The sequence below is a fragment of the Macaca mulatta genome, chromosome 5 (genome assembly GCF_049350105.2).
Source record: "Macaca mulatta isolate MMU2019108-1 chromosome 5, T2T-MMU8v2.0, whole genome shotgun sequence".
NCBI lineage: Eukaryota > Metazoa > Chordata > Mammalia > Primates > Cercopithecidae > Macaca > Macaca mulatta.
The window spans coordinates 108329674-108348144 of NC_133410.1; the positions used below are offsets into that span (position 1 = coordinate 108329674).

At 39.4% G+C, this 18471-nt stretch overlaps 1 protein-coding gene across 1 annotated transcript in view; it reads left to right on the top strand.

The window, feature by feature from the left end:
- Positions 1-13080, top strand: part of METAP1 (methionyl aminopeptidase 1) — a gene marked incomplete at its 3' end in the record, with an annotated part of 68082 nt that extends 55002 nt beyond the window's left edge. The window contains 3 exon segments of the mRNA NM_001261513.1: positions 435-578; positions 8931-8996; positions 11451-13080. Of these exon segments, the coding sequence (NP_001248442.1) occupies positions 435-578; positions 8931-8996; positions 11451-11614 (374 nt within the window).
- Positions 13081-18471: the final 5391 nt, after the last annotated feature.

Genomic DNA, 18471 nt, shown 5'->3' on the forward strand with positions numbered 1-18471 from the left:
TAAGTTGAGGCATGGATGCATAAAAGTGTTTCAAAAGCTTCCTAGCGCAAAGATAGTAATTAACTTTTTTTTTTTTTTTTTTTTCTATTTTGAGACAAGGTCTCTCTCTTTTGCCCAGGCCAGAGTACAGTAGCAGGAACACTGCAGCCTCGACCTCCCGGGTTCCAGTGATCCTCCTACCACAGCCTCCCAAGTGTAACTGGGACTATAGGCATGCACCACTATGCAGGGCTAAATTTTGTATTTTTTGCAGAGACAGGGCTTTGCCATGTAGTCCAGGCTGGTCTTGAACTCCTGAGCTCAGGCGATCTTCCTGCCTTGACCTCTCAAAGTGCTGGGATTACAGGCATGAGCCACTGCACCCGGTTGATAGTAATTGATTAGTACATGTTAGTTATTATTAGTTTATCACGAATTTTCTCTTTTCCTTTCAGTGAAGCCTGGTGTTCGGTACAGGGAACTGGGAAACATTATCCAGAAGCATGCCCAAGCAAATGGGTTTTCAGTTGTTCGAAGCTATTGTGGGCATGGAATCCACAAGCTTTTTCATACAGCTCCCAATGTACCCCACTATGCCAGTAAGTACTATCTGGAGATTTGGTATAAGCTCACCATTTATTCAACAAATACGTATTCATACATTTAACAGTACCTACTATTTTGTATTCACTAGAGTAATCTGTTAGCTGTAATAGATAGAGTCCCAAAATGTGTATTTGCTGAAACACAGTGCAAGTTCATGTCTTACCCACATAATAGTCCAAAGAGGTGTGTTTGGTCACTGTGGGGGCAGGGCAGTTACTGTGTGACACAGGCTGTGTCATCTTCGACCTATGGCTTTCAAAGTCACTTTGGGAGTTGCCCTCCTGGCCAGTAGATAGTGAGGGTGTTGGGGGTTGAAGCTTGGAGGGGTATACTTGGGAGTTTTTAACAGTCAGCTGGAATTGGCATAAATCAAATTTATTTTCCATTGGCAGGAATTCAGTCACATGGCTGCATCTAAATGCAAGGGAAGTGGGAAAACGTAATTTAATTGTGTATTATGGAAGAAAAGTAACCTTATTTTGGTGAACAATCAATAGTCTGCCACAGGCCTAGCCTTTACTATTCTGATTCCTTAGGTGAAGTCAGTTCGTCTTGCTTGGTTTTAGTGCTTAATGTATGTCAGATCCTGTAATATTTGTTCATATAAATAGAGGGGAATAAACAAAGTACCTTTCCTCAGGTTGAGTGCCATATGATACAATAACAAAGAAAGTGTAAGATAGATAATGTCTTACAGAAATATTTTCTGTAGAGAGAGAAGACATGTACAGGAATGAATCTGTTATTTGGTGTTGGAAATGAAAGCTGTCCACAGTAAGTGACCTAGAAAGGAACTTAGCACATATATATTGAGCCACTGCTAGATAAACACTTTCATCTCCTTGTGCTTAATTTTTTCATCTGTACAATAGTAGGGAATGGTACTTACTGTAGAATTGTTATGAGGGTTAAGTGAGATGATACATGGAAAGCACTTAGAACGCTGCATGAAAACAGTACACGAAAGCATTTAATCAATGACAGTAATATGTAATATCTCATTTGATCATCGCAACTCTGGATAATTTCTTAGCCCAATTTTTTTAAAGCAACTCTGTGCTTACAGAGGTAATTGGCTTGCTCAAGGTCACACAAACTAGTAATTAAATGCCAGACTAGCATTGATACCTGGGTTCTGTCTTGCTTTCTGGAGTCAGTCTTTTCTCCTATACATCATGCTGACGAGTAAGGATTGGAGAAATTTGGAGCTGGGTGCGGTGGGAGAACTAAAGAGTGGTTGAGGTTTTGGTTGGGTGGAGAGGAGAAAAAGCTTTCCAGTTGGTGGGTGAACATGAGTGCTTCAAATAGAGATGAACAGAGAAAATATAAGGTTGGCTGAGTTATATGTTAAGGACTAGCAGCAGGCAGTCCAGGTGTGTTGAATGCCAGACTGAAGAAATGTGACTTCTGTGTCGGAATCTTCAGAATTATTTTTGAGCAAAAGAATGGCATAATGAAGCTGATATTTTGAGAAGGCTAATTTGGCAGTGGTGACTAAGATGGATTGCAGGTGGGAGTTCTGAAGATAGTTGGCCTGATGGGCAGTTGTTGTTGTAGTTGAGGTATGACATAGTAAAATCCTAGACATGGATAGTTGTGAAGAGAAAATGAAATGAGTGAGCAACTTTTCTAAAGGAGAAGCTGGAGCAGTCATTCAGAGCAGGGGTCCCCAACCCCTGGGCCACAGACAGGTACTGATCCATGGCTTGTTAGGAGCTGGGCTGCACAGCAGGAGGTGAGTGGCAAGCAAGTGAGCTTTACCACCTGAGCTCCGCCTCCTGTCAGATCAGCAGAGACTGAAGACAATAATATTTATGGGAGAAGAGGATTTTGGTCAGTGGTTATAGTGTCAGCAAAATATGTTGCCACTGTTACACAAAAGATGTCATGTGAGTTTCCTATTAAAGCATTTAATTAGACATAAGAAACAATTATGAAAAGAGGAAAAAGGACCCAGGTGTACTTTACTTTATATAGTCATTTTGGGATAGGATCTCACTGTGTCGCCTAGGCTAAAGTGTAGTGGTGCAATCACGGCTCACTGGAGCCTTGACCTCCAAGAGCTCAAGCAGTCCTCCTACCTCAGCCTCCTGAGTAGCTGGTACTACAGGTGTGGGCCACCATCCCTGGCTGATTTTTATATTTTTATAGAGACAGGGTTTCTCCATGTTGCCCAGGCTGATATCAAACTCCTGGGCTCAAGCAGTCTGCTCAACTCAGCCTCCCAAGGAGCTGGGGTTTCAGGCGTGAGCTACCACACCCAGCCTTATATATTATGTTTATGAGGAGTCACATTTATATAAAACAAAATATGCTGTGGTCACTCTAGGGAAGTATTAAACAATTGAGGGTTTTTTTTTTTTTTTTTTTTTTTTGTATAGCAGAGATATCTTTTGAAATGTAAATCTCTGCTTTCGTTTGTAACTCTATATTCCTAACCCAAATGAGGGAAGAACCAGGAAATCGTTGTATAACATTCCTCCACTGCTTCTATGTGGGAGAAATCCTTGTTAGGTGAGAGTTTATTTGCTTCTATGTTTGAATCAATGGGTGGGAAGTAATGATGATAATATTTTACATTTAAACTGAACAGGCATACCTCTGAGATAACTGTTTTGTTCCAGACCCTTGCAATATAGTGAATATCTCAATAAAGCAAGTCATACAGATTTTTTGGTTTCCCAGTGCATAAAAAAATTACGTTTATACTGTAGTCTATTGTGTGTGTAGTCTTAACAATTCACAAACCTTGATTTAAAAATACTCTATTGCTAAAAAATGCTAACAGTCATCTGAGTCTTCAGCGAGTTGTAATCCTCTTGCTGGTGAAAGGTCTTCCCTTATGTTGATGGCTACTGACTGATGAGGGTGGTGGTTGCTGAAGGCTGAGGTTTGTATTACATTCTCACATTGTTAGAAATTCCTGAACCTGAGTAATTTATAAAGAAAAGAGGCTTAATTGGCTCATGGTTCTGCAGGCTATACAGGAAGCATGGCAGCATCAGCTTCCAGAGAGGCCTCAGGGAACTTACAATCATGGCGGAAGGCAAAGGGGGAGTGAGTGTCTCACATGGTGGGAGCAGGAGCAAGAGAGAGAGCACGTGGGAGGAGAAACAACCAGATCTCATGACAACTCATTCACTATACAGTACCAAGAGAGGTGGTGCTAAACCATTCATGGGAACTCTGCCCCCACGATCCAGTCACTTTCCACAAGGCCTCTCCTCCAACACTGGGAATTATATTTCAACATGAGATTTGGGTGGGAACACAGATCCAAACCATATCAGGGTGGTCGTGGCAATTTCTTGAAATAAGACAACAAAGTTTGTCACATTGCCAAACCATATCAGGGTAGTTGTGGCAATTTCTTGAAATAAGACAACAAAGTTTGTCACATTGATTGACTCTTCCTTTCATGAAGATTTTTCTGTAGCTTGTGATGCTGTTTGATACATTTTATCCACAGAACTTCTTTCAAAATTGGAGTCAGTTCTCTCAAACCCTGCTCCTGTTTTATCAACTAAGTTTAAGTAATATTCCAAATCTTTTGTTATCATCTCAACAATGCTAACTATGGGTAGATTCCATCTCAAGAAACTACTTTCTTTATCCATAAGAAGCAGCTATTCAGCTGTTCAAGTTTCATCATGAGATTGCAGCAATCCACTCACATCCTCAGGCTCAATTACTAATTCTAGTTCTCTTGCTCTTTCCACATCTATAGTTACTTCCTCCACTAAGTTTCAAACCCCTTATAGTCATCCAAAAGTATTGAAATCACCTTCTGCCCAGCTCATGTTAATATTGATATTTGATTTCCTCTCATGCATCACATAATTTCCTCCCATGAATCACAATTTTTTGGTTTTGTTTTTGTTTGTTTTGAGACAGGGTCTCACTCTGGTTGCGCAGGCTGGAGTGTAGTGGCACGATCTCAGCTCACGGCAGCCTCCACCTCCTGGGCTTAGGTGATTCCTCCACCTCAGCTGAGTAACTGGGATTACAGGCACACACCACCATGCCCCGGTTTTTTTTTTTTTCTGTATTTTTAGTAGAAATGGGATTTCACTGTGTTGCCCAGGCTGGTCTTGAACTCCTGGACTCATACATTCCACTCGCCTCGGCCTCCCAGAGTGCTGGGATTACAGGCATGTGCCACCGTGCCCAATCTACAGATGTTTTTAATGGCATCCAGAATGGTGAATCCTTTCAAGAAGTTTTCCAGTTTACTTTTGTCCAGATTCATCAGAGGAATCACTATCTATGGCAGCCTTAGAAAATGTGTTTCTTAAATAATAAGACTTGAAAGTCAAAATTCCTTCTTGATCCATGAGCTACAGAATAGATGCCGTGTTAGCAGGCATGAAACCAACATTCATCTCCTAATACATCTCTGTTAGAGCTCTTGGGCGACCAGTGCATTGTCAGTGAGCAGTAATATTTTGAAAGGAATTTTTTTCTCTGAGCAGTAGGTTTCAGCATTAATATTATTAATTATGTTAACTCTATTATATTAATTATATATTAAGTATATTAACTATATATTATATATATTAATTATATATTAATATTATTAAAATATTCAGTAAACCATGCTATAAATTGAGGTGCTGTCATCCAGGTTTGTTGTTCCGTTTCTAGAGCACAGGCAGAGTAGATTTCGCTTCCTTCTTAAGGAATCTTAAGGAATGGTAGATGAGCATTGGCTTCAACTTAAAGTCACAGGCAGCAGGATCCCCTAACAAGAAAGTCAGCCTGTCCTTTGAAGCCAGTTATTGACTTCTCTCTGGTTAGAAAGTCCTAGGTGGCATTTTCTTCCATGAGAAGGCTGTTCTGGTCTGCGTTGAAAATCTGTTAGTATAACCACCTTCATCATAGCTGTATCTTCTGGCAAATTTGCTGCAGTTTCTAGATCAGCACTTGCCACTTCACCGTGCACTTTTATGTAATGGAGACGGATTGTTTAAACTTCGTGAACCAACCTCTGCTTTCAACTTTTCTTCTGCTGCTTTGTCACCTCTCTTAGCCTTTGTAGAATTGGAGAGAGTTAGTGCCTTCCTCTGGATTGGGCTTTGGCTTAAGGGAATGTTGTGGGTTGTGTGATCTTCTGTCCAGACCATTCAAACTTCCTCCATAACAGCAGTAAGACTGTTTTACTTTCTTTGCATTTGTGGGTTCAGTGAAGTAGCGCTTTCAGTTTGCTTCAAGAACTTTCCCTCTGCATTCACAACGTGGCTAACTCTTTGGCACAAGAGACCTAGCTTTTGGCCTATCTAGGCTATTGACATGCCTTCCTCATTAAGTTTAATCATTTCTAGCTTTTGATTCAAAGTGAGAGACATGTGACTCTTCCTTTCAGTTAAACACTTAGAGGCCATTGTAGGCTATTAAGTGGCCTAATTTCAGTATTGTGTTTCAGGGAATAGGGAGGCCTGAGGAGAGGGAGAGAGAAGTTGGGCAGGCTGATGGAGCCGTCAGACCACACACAAACATTTGTTTGCTGTCTTACATGGGCACAGTTTGTGGTGCTGCAAAACAATTAAAATTTTAACATCAAAGATCATTGATCACAGGTCACTATAATTGATACAATAATAATGAACATGTTTGAAAGATTGTGAAAATTACCAAATTGTGACACAGAGACATGAAGTGAACATGCACTGTGGGAAAAATGACATTGTTAGACTTGCTCAGTGTAGGGTTGCCACAAATCTTCAATTTATTAAAAAAAAAAAAAAAAAAAAAAGGCTGTATCTGTTCAGATGCGGTGGCTTATGCCTGTAATTCCAGCACCTTGGGAGGCTGAAGCAGGCAGATCACTTGAGGTCAGGAGTTCTAGACCAGCCTGGCCAAAATGGTGAAACCATGCTTCTACTAAAAATACAAAAATTAGCTGGCCATGGTGTGTGTACCTGTAGTCCCCAGTTACTCAGGAAGCTGAGGTGGGAGGATCACTTGAACCTGGAAGGTGGAGGTTGCAGGGAGCCGAGATCGTGCCACTACACTCCAGCCTGGGCAACAGAGCAAGAGTCTGTCTCAAAAAAGAAAGAAAGAAAGAAAAAGCAGTATCTGTGAAGCATAATACAGTGAAGTGCAATAAAACAAGGTATGCCTCCATATTACAGTCATTCTGTGAGAGACTATAGATTAGGTACAAATTTTTTAAAAAGTGCCTAACAGTGTCTGCAATATTATAGTGACTCAGATAATGTATATTTGTTGAGTGAGGTATGTTGGAAACTGAAACTTTAATCAGTTAAAAAATTATTGAGAGAAATGTTACATGTTGTTTTAGTCTTTGAAACCCAAATTGCTTTTGTACTTATAGCCTTAGTTCTGATTAGCCACTTTTCAAGTACTTCCTAGCTATGGAAGTAGCATGGCCAATGCTGCTATATTGGACATGAGAGTTCAAGATCCTTTCATCCTTTTTACTTTCAGTGACATCACACGGACATTCTTGACATTTTCTTTTTGGTTTCTCCAAGGAAATATAGACCAATTCTGTATATGTATTAATAAGCATGTCCTTTTGAAGGTTTATGAGTTTAGAAATTAAAAGTCAAATGTTTCTTTTTTTTTTTTTTAATGACCTTAGGAATTTATATCAGTTTAGAAGCTCCAGATTTGAAATCTGCAGTAAGTGTAATTTGGCAATACCTAAGATAGTGGAAAGCAGCACGATAGCTATTCATCTGGAAAGTTGTGCAGGAATATAAACGTGCAGGAGAGATTAGACCATTCCTGGAAAGAGGAGAGTTTAGTTGAGTCAGCCTCAAAAGGCCGTCAAATTTGCCATTGAAAACAAAGTTGCAGATCAGAACAACCTGACACAGGAACCCTGAAAAGCTGATGTGTTAGCCATCTGGTGGTCAGGTTGGGCATTGCAGTCATTCGCTCAGCTGATACCCTTATTAGGTTTTGTTTAACTTGAAATTTAAATTAGTTCTCCATTTTTGTCTAAAAAAGCCTATTCCTAGTTTTAACATTTTTGGCCTTTTTGAGGTCTGGTCACTGTAATTTATTGTTATATTTCTCATGATGATCCTGAAAAAAGCATTATTAGTAAACTTGGACAATGGAGTTTGCTTTTTTGCTTTGAATTAAAAAATAGTGGTTTCCTCAGTTTTTTTTTGTTTTGTTTTTGTTTTTGTTTGTTTTTTTGAGACGGAGTCTTGCTCTGTCACCCAGGCTGGAGTGCAGTGGCAGGATCTCGGCTCACTGCAAGCTCCGCCTCCCGGGTTCATGCCATTCTCCTGCCTCACCCTCCCAAGTAGCTGGGACTACAGGCGTGTGGCACCACACCCGGCTAATTTTTTGTATTTTTAGTAGAGACAGGGTTTCACTGTGTTAGCCAGGATGGTCTTGATCTCCTGACCTCGTGATCCGCCCACCTTGGATTCCCAAAGTGCTGAGATTACAGGCGTGAGCCAGCGCACCCGGCCTTGTTTTTGTTTTTGAGAGAGTCTCGCTCAGTCACCCAGGCTGGAGTGCAGTGGTGTGATCGATCTTGGCTCACTTCACCCTCTGTCTCCTGGGCTTCAGTGATTCCCTGCCTAAGCCTCTTGAGTAGCTGAGATTTCAGGTGCATGCCACCATGCCTGGCTAATTTTTGTGTTTTTAGTAGAGACACAGTTTCGCCGTGTTGGCCAGGCTGGTCTCAGACTCCTGACCTGCCTCAGATGATACACCTGCCTCGGCTTCCCAAAGTGCTGGGATTATAGGCATGAACCACCGTGCTTGGCCTATTTTTTAAAAAGTAGGTTAATGTGCATAGACTTAGTTCTTCTTTGAAGATGAGAAAAAGACAACAGCTTATGAAATGTTATGAAAATCATGTAGTTTCTATGGGCTGTGCCCCTATGTACAAATACATACTTCCCCCCCAAAGCGGTGGGAGATTTCTGGCATAATCTGAATCATTCTCCTTTAAACTTCTCTACCCGGATGAGTAATGGAACTCTTGGTTCTGTGATTGCCATTCTAATCATGAGGTAATAGAAATCAAGGTACTTTTCTTTTATTCTTTATTTTTATTTGCCACTTTTCTTTTTATAGAAGTGATACTCATATCTGAAATACAGCCTACAAATACCTCTGTCTTCCTAGAGAATACATAAGCATAATGAAATGTCCCTAGGACAATATGTGCACCATATTAGATGGCTACCGGTGTAATACCTGTTTGTTGAACTTTAAGAAAGGGAATCAGGAGAGGAGAAGGTAATTGATTTAATAATCACTGATAGGAATTTGAGTTGTGTACTCTTTCTAGTTAGCTGTTCAACAGTACACTGTTGGTTTTGCTACCTTTTGAGACTTTTTTTCTTTAATTTCAGAAAATAAAGCAGTTGGAGTGATGAAGTCGGGCCATGTATTTACAATTGAGCCAATGATTTGTGAAGGTGAGAAAAAAGGATGCCATGATATTCTTCAGTTGAATTTGGATGTATTTTAGGTTATTCATCGTGTCAGTGGTCTTTTCTACCTACTTGCTTTTTGCTTCCTACTCATTCCCTGTCCCACCTCAAACTTGATTCAGTATCGTGGAGAACTGAAAATTGAGAGGGTTGGCAAGAAGACATGGTTTCTACGTGGTAATCTTCTGTCAGGAGATGCTGAAGTGCTTGAATCCTGGTCGCTTTTCATAAAGCTCATGTCAGAGGGTGCATTGTAATAATGAGGCGCCCAGGTCAAGTCTGTGCGGATGTTCCTGCTTGACGTAGGAGAGGGAAGAGGAGGCAACAAAGTAGAGCATTTGATGAGCCACCCAGTTTGAGGCAGATATGATTATATGATTTAATTCTTCACAATTTATAAGGTGGTATTATCCCCATTATACAGAGGAGGAAACTGGTCCTTGAAGAGGGTGAGTAGCTTGCCTGTAGCTTTTAGCTCGCTACCTGGCAGAATTTGTCAGACTCAGCTCATGAGCTGTTTTGACCCTTCATGGTCTGCACTCATGTCATCACATGGCATCATATAGCTATTGTGGGGAAAGCACACCAAGGACACACTTGGCTCTGGCAGCCTCCCCACTGTTGTCGTTTCCTCCAGACAGGCTTGTAGCAGTGATAGGAGACTAGGAGTCACAATCAGGGCTCCTCACCGAGATTTTCAGAGTGATTCTAGTAATGGAGCTTCCTGGTTAGGGGATGTAAAGTGAGGCAGTAGCAGTAGAGCTTGTGTGTCCTGAGCCCTGTATTAAAGGATACTCCTCTCTGGATTCTTCCAGTCTTTTTATAGCCCAGTCTCGGGACCGACTTTTATATTCTCAGAAGTGATTCACTGAGTCTAGCCCGCACTCAAGGGGAGCAGAAGTTCAAGGGCATGCATGCCAGGAGGGTGGGGATCACTGAAGTCACTTTAAAGGCTGCCTTCTAAAGCTGATTCCTTATTGTGTTTTCTGTAAAATGAAAATTAGAATCCCTATCTTGCCAACACCCAGGGCTGCTAGACTGAGATGATTTATATTAACATAAAGTACTTTATATACTTTAAAAGACTGCACAGATGTGCAGTAAAGTTTTTGTCATCCTCTTGTAATAAGGATAAAGTTCTGATATGTGCAACCAGTTGTAAAGATGGTAAGTATTTAGCAGTGAAAAGAAAGATAGTGGGAGGAAAGTGTCATTTTGGCTACATATTTCCATTAACTAGCACCTGGTTGGTGAGCCATGATGTAGTATTTTCAGTAAACAAATAACTTTCTATACAGCCAGCACAGGTAATTAATCATCAAATTATATTAGCTATACTTCAGTATAACTCAGCTAGGTTAAATCCCTGGAATAGAAAGTCTCAAATCTGCAGGAGAATTTCCTCAGAATAGCCAAATAAATTTGACTTGACATTACTAAAAATCCTGTTTTATCAGATTACAATAAAATCATAGTAGTAGTGTTTTAAATCCATTTGTGTAAAGGCCATTACATTGGAAAACATTGATTTACTCATCTTTAGTTGCTTGATGAGGCATGAGTTAACTTTTTTAGGCTGCCTCATATTTTCTTTTTAGCCTGGGATTTAACATTGCAAAAGTAGTTTACTTCACTACAGAGTTTATGTTCTGGGATTTGTCTGTCTGAGTCAGTGAGTCTTAGAGGTTAGTATGTTTCACCTAAAAATTACTAAAAATGAAGAAAGTATTGATTTTTTTTTTTAACATCTAATTTTGGAAGAAGAAAGCTTGCAAATACATCTTTTACAGTAGTATCTGGAATTGCCTTTCTCATTCCACCTCTGCTTCATATTCTCTTGGGCCTTTGCTTTCTGCTTTCCCTCATTATGTCCTCTTCACCCCCATTCCCTCCTTTCCCTAAGTTTTCTTTCATGGCCTCCCGGGTTCACTGTCCCTTCGCTTCCCTTCTCTGGTTTCAACTCCTATCCAGACCATTCTGTTTCATATTTTCTTATCCTCTCACACCAGTCTTTCTTTTGCCCCTCTTTCTGGTTCCAGGGGTATAGTTCACAAAAACTTTACGGTATAATCTGTTCTCACCATCTGTTTGTGTGCCTACCATTTTGAAATTATATCAGGAATTGAATGCTGTAATAAAACTGTAAACATTTACATGATTTCCTTCACTATATATGCTGACTGTAGTTTTGTCAGATGCCAAAGTTATACTAGGAAAGAGCTAAATTCATTAATTCAAGTTTTTTTTCTTTCTGATTTTTAAATTGTAAAATACTTCAAACATCAAACATACTGAAGACCAAAATGAAGTTGGAAGGGCATTAGCTAAAACAATTGGCATGTAAATAAGGATCTTAGTAGTGAATTTTCTACTTGGTTTTCTTGATAGAGTTCATTTAGAAAACTGAGTGACTGAACTAAGAAATTGTTTTTGTTGAAGGCGGATGGCAGGATGAAACCTGGCCAGATGGTTGGACTGCGGTGACAAGAGACGGAAAGCGGTCTGCTCAGTTTGAGCACACCCTCCTGGTCACAGACACTGGCTGCGAAATCCTAACCCGGCGACTTGACAGTGCACGGCCTCACTTCATGTCTCAATTTTAATTTCTCCCAAGATGGCACATCTCAGTGATACCTTCTTACTGTACTATGCATTTCATTGATAGTACAGAAAGGAAGAGGAACCTTTTTTTAATCACTTGTTTTGTTTTGACTCTACATGTAAGACAGGACTGCAGCATTCGATGTGTGTCCTCAAGAACTTGTCTCGGGTCTGAAAAAGCTGAGAAGAATAGAGGAGACATTGCCCAACTCTTCGGCCCTCCCCCTGCACACCTGTTTTCTCATTTGCCCTTTGAGCACTTTTACTTAAACTTGCTTCTAGTTGCTTTTATCACTGCCACAAAACAGCCATCAAGAGCCAGCTGCTTTCCAGGTGAACATTGGAAATGAGAATCTTTGAAACTTTAGCAATATATGTTGCACCAGATTTTAAAAATTATATATATGGAAATATATATGTATACATTTTAAATTCCATATACATAATTACCAAACACTCTGTGACCCGGGGTTTGTGTTGGTTCTGCTTTGACAGGTTTATATGCTCTTACAAATGGATCCATAGTTTGCAGTGATTTAATTCCTGGTTGGGATTTGGCCTCCCCTCTCCCCCATGCTGATTATTTATCCTTGTAATTGTGCATAGAGAAGCACTCACCCAATGAGACTTTCTCCAACGTGGACTGTGTGTGTGTCAGTGAATGAATGTAGTAAAATTCATTTTGGAAGGTTATCAGGCTTTTAAAAATCTAGTTTATGGCAAAAATAGCCATTTTCCAAGTGGTGGCTGACAGTTGCAGGGCATGAGAATTTCATAATACACCGCTATTTCAGACCTTTATTTGGTCAGAAATGGAAAAGAAAAAGCCCCCTTTCTTCCCTTTTCTGTTTTACTTCAAGGGCATACCTTGGAGGTGCTCAGAAAGGGGTGAAGGTTGCACTCTGGTGGAGGATGGGGAAAGAGTTCTAAACTGTCTCCAGCTGTGAGCCCAGGAGGTCAAGTGGGCTATTAAAATTTAACGTTGAGTAAACGTGATAGTGATGAGAAAGGAATTTTGTGTACTGTAACCTTGCAGTAGAGATGCAGCTGTCCTTGGTGTGCTGAAACACACCTCTCCTTTATGTAGTTGGGAACCTCATTAGAAATGACCTCAGCTGCCCATATCTCCGTTCCTTTCAGCAGTTGTCCAAGTAGGAGTGTATCCAATGAAGACATATCACATCACAAAGTCATTGTCATTAGAGTGTACTTGATTACTGGGCATCCTTGTAATATAATTTCATACCACTGACACATTATACTTATAAGAGAACATCTTTCCCAGAGTGCCTCAGACCTTATTGCTTTAAAATATAATAATGTTTTCATTACTTTTATTATTTGAATGATTTAGTAAAGTTGACTGAATCTGGTATAGACTTTGGGAGTATGTGAAGTTTTTATCAAACTGTAATATTTGTGAATGGAATGCCTTGCAATATGAATGTTAATATAATGTGTAAAGGGAGATTAAAAAGTTTGAATGATTATTCTACCATGTAGTCATTAACTTGGCTGCATTTCTTTGGGATTTCAGAGGGAAATGGTGGGAATGGGGAGGCTGTTTGATAATCTAAAATAAATTCATGACCATTTGAGTAGAAATGCTTTTTCAGGTGCAGTGACTGTACATAAACTCAATAGAGTGCCAGCAGCATTTGAGATGTAACCATATTTTTGAGAGCTTTTAAGACAGAATGCTGAATATTAGGGGAGCATTTTATGTACTGATTGTGGAATTAACAGTGTGGGCTTATTCAGTGTCTGTCATTAGAAGATAAGCTCAAGGAAAAAAGATCTTGGTGGAATAGTTTTTTGGTTAAAAGATAAAACACTGGTGATAATGCTTTTCTTAGTTTGGGAGATTTTAAAACAATATGGGCTCTAGTCCAATTGCATATAACTAATTACAAGTGTTCATTGGATTTAGGTGACAAAACACCTAGTTTCATCATTCTGCCACCTTTTTACGAAATCACTAGCTACTCGTGAGACTGAGGTGGGGGGATCGCTTGAGCCCAGGAGTTCAAGGTTACAGTGAGCTATGATTGTGCCCCTACACTCCAGCCTGGGTGAGAGAGTGAGACCTCATCTCAACCAAAAAAAAAAAAAAAAAAAAAAAAAATCGAAGTATTAACTTTTTCTACGTTAACTTTTAGAATACTTTTTTTTTCCCTCCCTGCCAGTCTTCCAAGTCCTTTGGAATTATAACTTAGAAGAAAGGAAACATGAACTTCATTTTATGTCTTTTGTTGATAAAATGGATTAACCAGTCTTTATACCACTTGCGCCCACATATCTAAATTAATAGGCAAGAGTTGGTGAGGAGGTTTAGGAATTTGTTTGATTCCTCAGTTTGTTCTCTAACGACTTCTGGGTTTTCATTGGATTTGGTTAAATCTGAGAGCAGGATGCTCTACTTTGCTTAAGCTCTACCCTTATGGTATCTGTAAGCGATTTCCTTCTTGTTTTTCCCTTCTTTTAAAATTTTTATTTATCTCCAACTTTTTATATTGAAAATTTTCAAATTATAGGAAAGTTGAAAGTATAGTACAGTGAAATAATCATATATCCGTTACCTTTAACAGTTGTCATTTTGTCACCTTTATCTCTGCATAAGCACTTTTCTTTTGAAAGAAGCAACATCGTACTTCACCCTGCTACATCAGCATGTATCTCTTAACCTAATGACATTCTTTTACATGATCATAATACAATTAGAAATTTAATATTAATACAGAATTATATAATGTATAGTACATACACTTTAATTTTCCCCCAAAATGTTATTTAAAGCTTCCAATTTCATGGCACTTAGTTGTCATGTATCTGTAGTCTCTTTTTTTGGTGTGTGTGTGAGATGGAGTTTCATTCTTGTTCAGCCTGGAGTGCAGTGGCACAGTCTTGGCTCACTGCAGCCTCCACCTCCTGGGTTCAAGCGATTCTCCTGCCTCAGCCTCCCAAGTATCTGGGATTACAGGCCCCCACCATGATGCCGGCTAATTTTTGTATTTTTAGTAGAGACAGGGTTTCACTATGTTGATGCCAGGCTGGTCTCGAACTCCTGATCTCTGGTGATCCACCTGACTAGGCCTCCCAAAGTGCTGTGATTACAGGAGTGAGCCACCGTACCTGGTCTTAGTCTTCTTAACTCTAGCAGCCGTGTCTAATCCTTTGCAAGGATCTTTTGTTAATCTGTGGTGGCGGATATCACGAAAATTATGGATGGGCCTTTGGGCTCATCAGCTATCGTTAGCATATTTTGTGTGTGGCCCAAGACAATTATCCTTCCACCGTGGCCCAGGGAAGCCAAAAGGTTGGACATCCATGCTAGAGTAACCTTCACACATTTTTTGATGTCTTAAGAAATGGACACTTGAAAAATCCGGTTAGTTTACAAAAGTCCATTTGTCTGATTGTTCCTCATGAGGATAGATTCAGGATAAACATCTTGGTGGAAGACTACAGAGATGGCAGTTGTATGCCCCAATTCATTGTACAACATGAAGCACATAATGTCACCTTATTGCTGATGCAACGTTTGATCACTTGGTGTTTGTCAGACCTTTTCACTGTAAAAATACCTTTTTTCCTAAAGTAATCTGGGAGATTAATATTTGCTTATTTGCTTGATGCTACCAGACAGATGTAAAATTGTTTCAAAATTACTACACCAAAATCACTGCTAACAGTAAAGTACACAATTTCTTTGTGATTCTTTTTTTTCTCAGAACATATTGAAGTAATTTAGATCTTATTGTATTCTGAATTTCATAAACCATGGGCTACTTTTTAACAATGAATGCAGTGAATCTTGGGGGCAAAAAATACAGTAGAGGTGGGGAGGATATATTAGTGGTCTGGAAGTTAGAAATACTGGAACTGTTTGAGACAGTGTAGTAAGATTCTGCCTACATCTGATGGCGTTTAACTTTTACCAAGCTCTCTAGCTACAAGAGGAGCAAATTATACCACTTGTAAATTATACCACACTTGCGGCAGTGTGGCTCATTTTCCAACTCCTTTATATTAGAACATAACATCTAGACATTCATGTTTTAGGAACAAACTCTTTCCCTTTCATAACATAGGCTGCATTAGGCTAAAACCTATAAAAGTTATGTTTTGTTCTCTTTTAAAAATGGACACCTAAGGAAAGGTTAGCTTAGCACAGAGTCTGTGGAAACTCTCTGGCCCTCTTGTGGCAGCCTTCTCTTGTCTTCCTTTTGGTGCTAAGTAGGAAAAAGAGAAAAATAGTTTGCATTTATTTGGGTGTTTTGCAAGATGAAGCAGGAATAAGGTGGCCCTGGCTACGTGTTATCTGCTGCTTTTCATTTTGGGTACTGTGGGTGAGCAACAATAGAACTGTCTGTGTATGGCGATTCTGGTTAATTTTGAAAAAAGGTCGACACTGGTATTTTACTAGAATACTCCAAAAAGTTAATATATGGAGCACTCAAGAAGGACTTCCTATAAAAATTTTCACTTATCACTATTGTACTGTTAGTCGTTCACCGTATTTCAATAGTTTTTTGTTGTTGTTCCCCAGGCTGGAGGCAGTGGCATGATCATGGCTAACTGCAGCCTTGGCCTCCAGGGCTCAAGCAGTCCTCCCACCTCAGCTTGTCAAGTAACTAGGACTACAAGCATGTTCCAGCACACCTGATGATTATTATTATTCTATAGAGACAGGGTCTCACTGTGTTGCCCAGGCTGGTCTTAAACTTCTGGCCTCAAGTGATCCTCCCACTTCAGCCTCCCAAAGTGCTTGAATTACAGGTGTGAGCCACCATACCCAGCCAATTTTTATAATTTTTAAATTGATTCTGTGGCTAGGAGAACAAATCACCACATTTCTCTGTGGCAGTCTCCTATTTGTGCAGTGATATGACAACTACCAACTGTTTTATTCTTTATAGAATGTGACTGGCTATCAAGCAAATTTGCTTTTTTTCAGTAGTTGGGTCAGGGATCACAAGACAATTCAGGGTAGAATTTTTAAAACTTAAATCTGAGTTTGAGCCCTGGATGATTCTGAGGAAACAATGCCAAGGATAAGAACGTTTGGTATTAACATGTAGATTAGAGAAAGAGATAACATATTTTAAAGCATGTTCTGCTGTTTTATCTTGCTTAACATATCTCAAGATATGTTAAGTCAAGAGTACATGTTTAAACTGGAGGTAATTTTTGGCAGTCTAGAGTACATGTTTAAACTGGAGGTAATTCAATGGTGGGTTATCAGTCCTTTCTTGAAAGAAGCATTTGCATATTTCTCTTACACATAAGGAACTCTGATATGATGTCCAGTTTGATAAAAATCAATCTGCTTAAGAGCCCATTATGCTGCTTTGTCACCGTAACGTTCCACCAAAGGAAATCTTGTATAATAGAGGACTTTGCACATCCTTGTTCACTTGGTAGTTGTTCCTTAAAGACACAATTACCTTGGTATAGTTCTATGCAATTATTATCTAAATAGCTGTTTATACAGTACTTAATAAAATGTTTTCCAAATGTGTTTGTAGTATACTTTTTCTAAAAGGTATTTGCTGACAAAGAAATTGATCTTGTGTGTGAACTGAAAAGAATGGGCTGAAACCAGTTAGTCAACAGAGTGTCCCTATAGGCCCAAAGAACTAACTGTACTTTAGGACTTTGATCATCAGCCTACTTGGCAGATTAGTAGCTGAGGAGAAAAGTTCTGAAGCATTTTGTGCATGTAAAATGTTTCCCCTTCCCTGAGTCAACAAAACATTTTGAGAATTACCAGCTAAGTAAAATCTTCCATTCAGATGGGATGAACAGAAATAGTGCTATGTATACTTTTTGGAGCCATTTTTGTTAGGTGTTAAGTTGTACACATGTTGACTGGCTCCACTGTAGTAAAGTTTTGGACATAATGCAGTTTTTTCCATACCTCCATCCCAAACGACCTCATCATCCCATACATTCTACTCTATATGTTAGTTGTGTGAATAAAGAACTTGTTCCATGTCAGACATGCCTGTAGATGGACTGTCTCTAGCGAATATCACTAGGTAGGTTAAATAGCAGAATAGTCAAACATGCTAAAAATGGCAATGCAGGAAATACTTGAAGAGAAATTTTTATATTGGGAATATAAAAATTTACCAATTAAACATAATAAAGATGCTTAAATTCCTTATATGGCAAAATTTTAGATCTTTTAACTAAAGAAATTTTACCAGCTTTAATGAAATATACAGTGGAAGTTAATATCCATCTGTATTGCAATTATATACCTCTTGTCCAAAAAAGCAGCTTAAAGGTAACTTTCAAAAGTTTTCCAACAATTAATAATTTATTGTATATTTCAAAACAGCTAAAAGAGCAGCTTTGGAATGTTCTTTTAGAAATTATTGTTTGAGGTGACGGATATTCCAGTTACTCTAATGTGATCATTTACATTGTATGCACATATCAATGTTACATGCCCCATAAGTATGTACAGCTGTTGTGTATCAATGTAAAAAATTTCTAACAATACTTCCAAAGGGTCAATGAATCCCAATTTTGGACAACCAGGGTAGATTTGCTAACATGCACATAGTGAATGGTTATTTTTTTTGAGACTGAGTCTCTGTCGATCAGGCTGTACTGCAGTGGTGCGATCTCGGCTCACTGTAACCTCTGCTTCCCGGGTTTCAAGCGATTCTCCTGCCTCAGCCTGCAGAGTAGCTGGGATTACAGGTGTTGTGCGCCACCACACCCAGCTAATTTTTGTATTTTTAGTGGAAACAGGGTTTCACCATGTTGGCCAGGCTGGTCTCAAACTTCTGACCTCAAGTGATCCACCTGCCTCGGCCTCCCAACGTGCTGGGATTACAGTGTGAGC